This window comes from Pinus tabuliformis, chromosome 3_2 (assembly GCF_031772625.1).
Source record: "Pinus tabuliformis cultivar Carrire ecotype Pingquan chromosome 3_2, CPIR1, whole genome shotgun sequence".
Classification (NCBI taxonomy): domain Eukaryota; kingdom Viridiplantae; phylum Streptophyta; class Pinopsida; order Pinales; family Pinaceae; genus Pinus; species Pinus tabuliformis.
The window spans coordinates 1,145,846,393-1,145,850,053 of record NC_142302.1 but is presented as its reverse complement, the minus strand read 5'-3'; the positions used below and the strand labels follow the sequence as shown (position 1 = coordinate 1,145,850,053).

Genomic DNA, 3,661 nt, shown 5'->3' with positions numbered 1-3,661 from the left:
AGAGATACTAATTAAATATAATTATTATTGTTACTAATTTTATTTTATTTATAATTTTTCAGGTTAATGTTTGTTGATTTTGTGCAATGTTAATTAGGTTTGATTTTTTTTTAACTGCTTAACCTAGTCTAATCTTTGTTAATGTACAAAGGTAATAGGATTTTGTTTTATATGTTAATAAGGTTTAAATTATTATTAATATAATAATTTTTTAATATTGTTACTTTATTAATTAAAATTAAAAATGTGAGATTAGTTTTATATTATTTTATTTAATTAATTTAATTAATTTATAAGCTCTATTTTAAACTAGATTCGAAGTTCTTTAAGAGTTTGAGTTTAAACTAGATTCAAAGTTCTTTAAGAGTTTGAGTTAAGGGATTAGGTTTGATTTGATCTTTATAATTGTATCAATTTATTTATTTATTTATTTTAAGTAAACAATTGCTCAACCTAGATTAATCTTTGTTAATGTACATAGGTTATAGGATTATGCTCTCTATGTTAATAAGGTTTTATTATTATCAATGTAATAAGTTTTTAATATTGATAAATTTAACCAATAAATTAAAATTAAAAATGTGAGATTAGTTATATATTGCTTATTTAATTAATCTAATTAATTTATAAGCTATATTTTAAACTAGATTCCAAGTTCTTAAGAGTTTGAGCTAAAGGATTATTGATGATGCATTATGAGAAGTTTTATCTTTATTTAAAGATAAGCTAGGATATATTAAGACACAAAGGCCCTATATCTTATAGTTCTATAGGAAGTTTTAGGTTAAGCAAGGGATTAGCTTTGACTGGGAAAGATGAGGGGAGGAAGGGGTACGAGGAAGGGAGGGATGACTTATTCATGGGGGGTGAGCAGGGAGTTCCAATTTTTACTAATTTCCAAGCCTCCATCCCTATTAAGGTTACGAGGGTGTTTTATGATTTCAATAGCCTCACGAACTTTCCGCTTGAAATGGTGTTTCTCATTAGCAATGACTTTAGTGTCTTCAAGGCATATATGATGGTTTGTTTTACCTGCATGCTCAGCTAAAGCTGAAGAGCGTGTTCTTTCTTTACGGATATCTGCACTATGCTCTTTGAGCCTAATCCTCACAGACCTGCCTGTTTCCCCTATATATTGTTCTCCACAAGAGCAGTTGATGATATAAACACCTTTCTGTTGTAGTTGTTCCTGGCTGTCCTTTACCGATTTCATTCTTTGTTTGATAGTTGACAAGGGTTTGAATGAAGTTTTGATATCTTTCTTTTTGAGAATTTTGGCTAGCTTGTCAGTGACACCTTGAATGTATGGAAGGTAGGCATTAGAAGTCATGGGGTTTTTTGATTTGTTTATATTGTTTCCAGATTTGGCCTTTTGAATGGCTTTGAAGATGCTTTTATTATTGTATCCTAAGTTGGCAAATGTTCTTTTTAAGTATGTAATCTCTTCTTCAGTGTGGTTTTCATCTGAAATTCTACAAGCTCTAGTGAAGAGGGTCTGCAGTACCCCCATCTTTTGAGCTGGGTGGTGATGTGAATCAGCATGGAGGTAGTTATCGGTATGAGCCTTCTTTCTGAATACTTTATGACCTATGGAACCATCCTTGTTTCTTATGAGGAGTATGTCCAAGAATGGTATGCAATTATTCTCCTCCATCTCCATAGTAAACTTGATGTCCTCAGATATGCTATTGAGATGGTTCAAAAAGTTTTTAAGTTCATTATCACCATGAGGCCAGTTGACACTGGTGTCATCCACAAACCTGACCCAAAATTTGGGTTTTAAAGGGTATGTATCAAGAGCCTTCTTTTCAAATTTTTCCATGAAGAGATTAGCTACAATTGGTGAAAGAGGTGAACCCATAGCAACACCTGAAGTTTGTTCAAATATTTCATCTTGGAAGGAGAAGAAGGTGGAGCGTAGACAAATTTCAGCTAACTTTGCAGTTTGGGGGTCTGCCACTTCTTTAACCATTTGTATAGCTTCATCTAGGGGGATTTTGTCTAAATATCAAGAATATTGCAAAACTCGGGACATGTAGGATGAGATTTTTACAATCATACAGGATGATGATGAAACTCTTGAAGATTACCTAGAAATATTTCTGTATATTTTACAAAGGTCGAAACTTAAACTTGATTCCAGTACTATTAGAACCTTGTTCTTAAGAGGACTTACTGATAATGCTAGAAATAATCTAAATCTTTTAGGACAAGGTGATATTTGTTAGCAAACTTTTGAACGAATTTGTGAATTATGTAGGAAATTTTCAAGAAATCAGTATAGATCCGGTAGAGGAACTCGAAACAGAAATAGAAAAACCGAATCTACTGATGCTATGATTATTGGACTAGAAAATAAAATGGAAAACATGAAAATTGATATAATGAATATTGTTACCAAAGAGTTGGATTCTTTAAAATTTCAGCAAAAACTCATTAAGGAACAAGAGTCATTAAGTATTTTCTGTCCTAAATGTAGAGACAAGCATCCTCCTAAAGAATGTCCTCTTAATTTGAAAGAAACTAATAAGTGTGCTATTTTTGCAAAAGACCATGTCACAGAAAAATGTCCCTCTATACCAGGACTTAAAGCTGTATTTATAGGGGGACAGCCTGAAGCTGAATACTTGTATGCTATGGGAGCAAAAATAAATTGGCCTCAGGTAGGTGCAGGTATGACTCCTGAATTTTCTCTACATTATTTGGGTTATAATTCACATGCATATTCTTATCCTAACACTAATCAACAGTGGCAGTATGGGAACCAATATCAACATGGGAAACCTTCTCAACCATGGCAACAAGGTTGGAGAGGGCCAACTCATTCTCCATATTCCTACCAGCCACCCATGCAGTCATATCCATCTACACATACACCTTATTCAATGCCTCAACCTCCGAGTCAGTCTACTCCACCATTACCTTTACCTCCACCTTTTCGACCTCCTCAGTTGCCTGCTCAACCTATGCCCAATCCTAACAATAATAAAGCAGTGCAAATGATCTATGTAACAAACCCACCTTTATTCGAGTACCAGTCTATTCCAGTTGGGGTTCATGATATTCAATTAAGATCAGGAAGGACTGTAACATCAGAAAATCAGAAGCAACCTAGAGTGATTGTTGAAGAGAAAGAAGAAGAGGAAACTCTTAATCATTCTCCGAAAGTTGTCACTAAGCAGCCCTTACCCTCTGAATCCTTGCCATATTCTTCCAACCAGCCTCCCTTCCCAGAGAGGCTAGTAATGGAAAGAAGTGAGCCTATTTTTGAGACTAGTTTGGCATTGGAGCTTCAGAATCTTTTCATTAAGATACCCCTGCTCCAAGCCATCAAAGAGATCCCCATTTGTACCAAGATTATTAAGGAAATTTGTCTCAAGAAACTCGAGAGGAAGAGATTGGAACCCGAAACCATTCAATTTGTTGGTAGAGAAGTAGAGTTGATGACAGGATGTGTGTCTATGGAAAAATATACTGATCCCGGAAACCCTATTGTCTCAGTTCAGATTGGTAATGTCCTTGTCTCTAATGTTCTTATAGACCTGGGAGTAGCCATTAATGTCATGACTAAGCAAACCATGGATCAACTTCGGTTATCTCATCTTCGCCCTACTCCCACTGTGCTTGAATTAGCAGATAGATCTAAAATTAAGCCAGAAGG

General features: G+C 34.6%; 1 protein-coding gene across 1 annotated transcript; it reads right to left on the bottom strand.

Moving 5' to 3' along the window:
- Positions 1–853: 853 nt before the first annotated feature.
- LOC149184766 (uncharacterized) lies at positions 854–1,972 on the bottom strand. Its single transcript, XM_089415439.1, has one exon. The coding sequence runs from the start codon at positions 1,970–1,972 to the stop codon at positions 854–856; it is 1,119 nt and encodes a 372-aa protein (XP_089271565.1).
- Between the last annotated feature and the right edge of the window lie 1,689 nt (positions 1,973–3,661).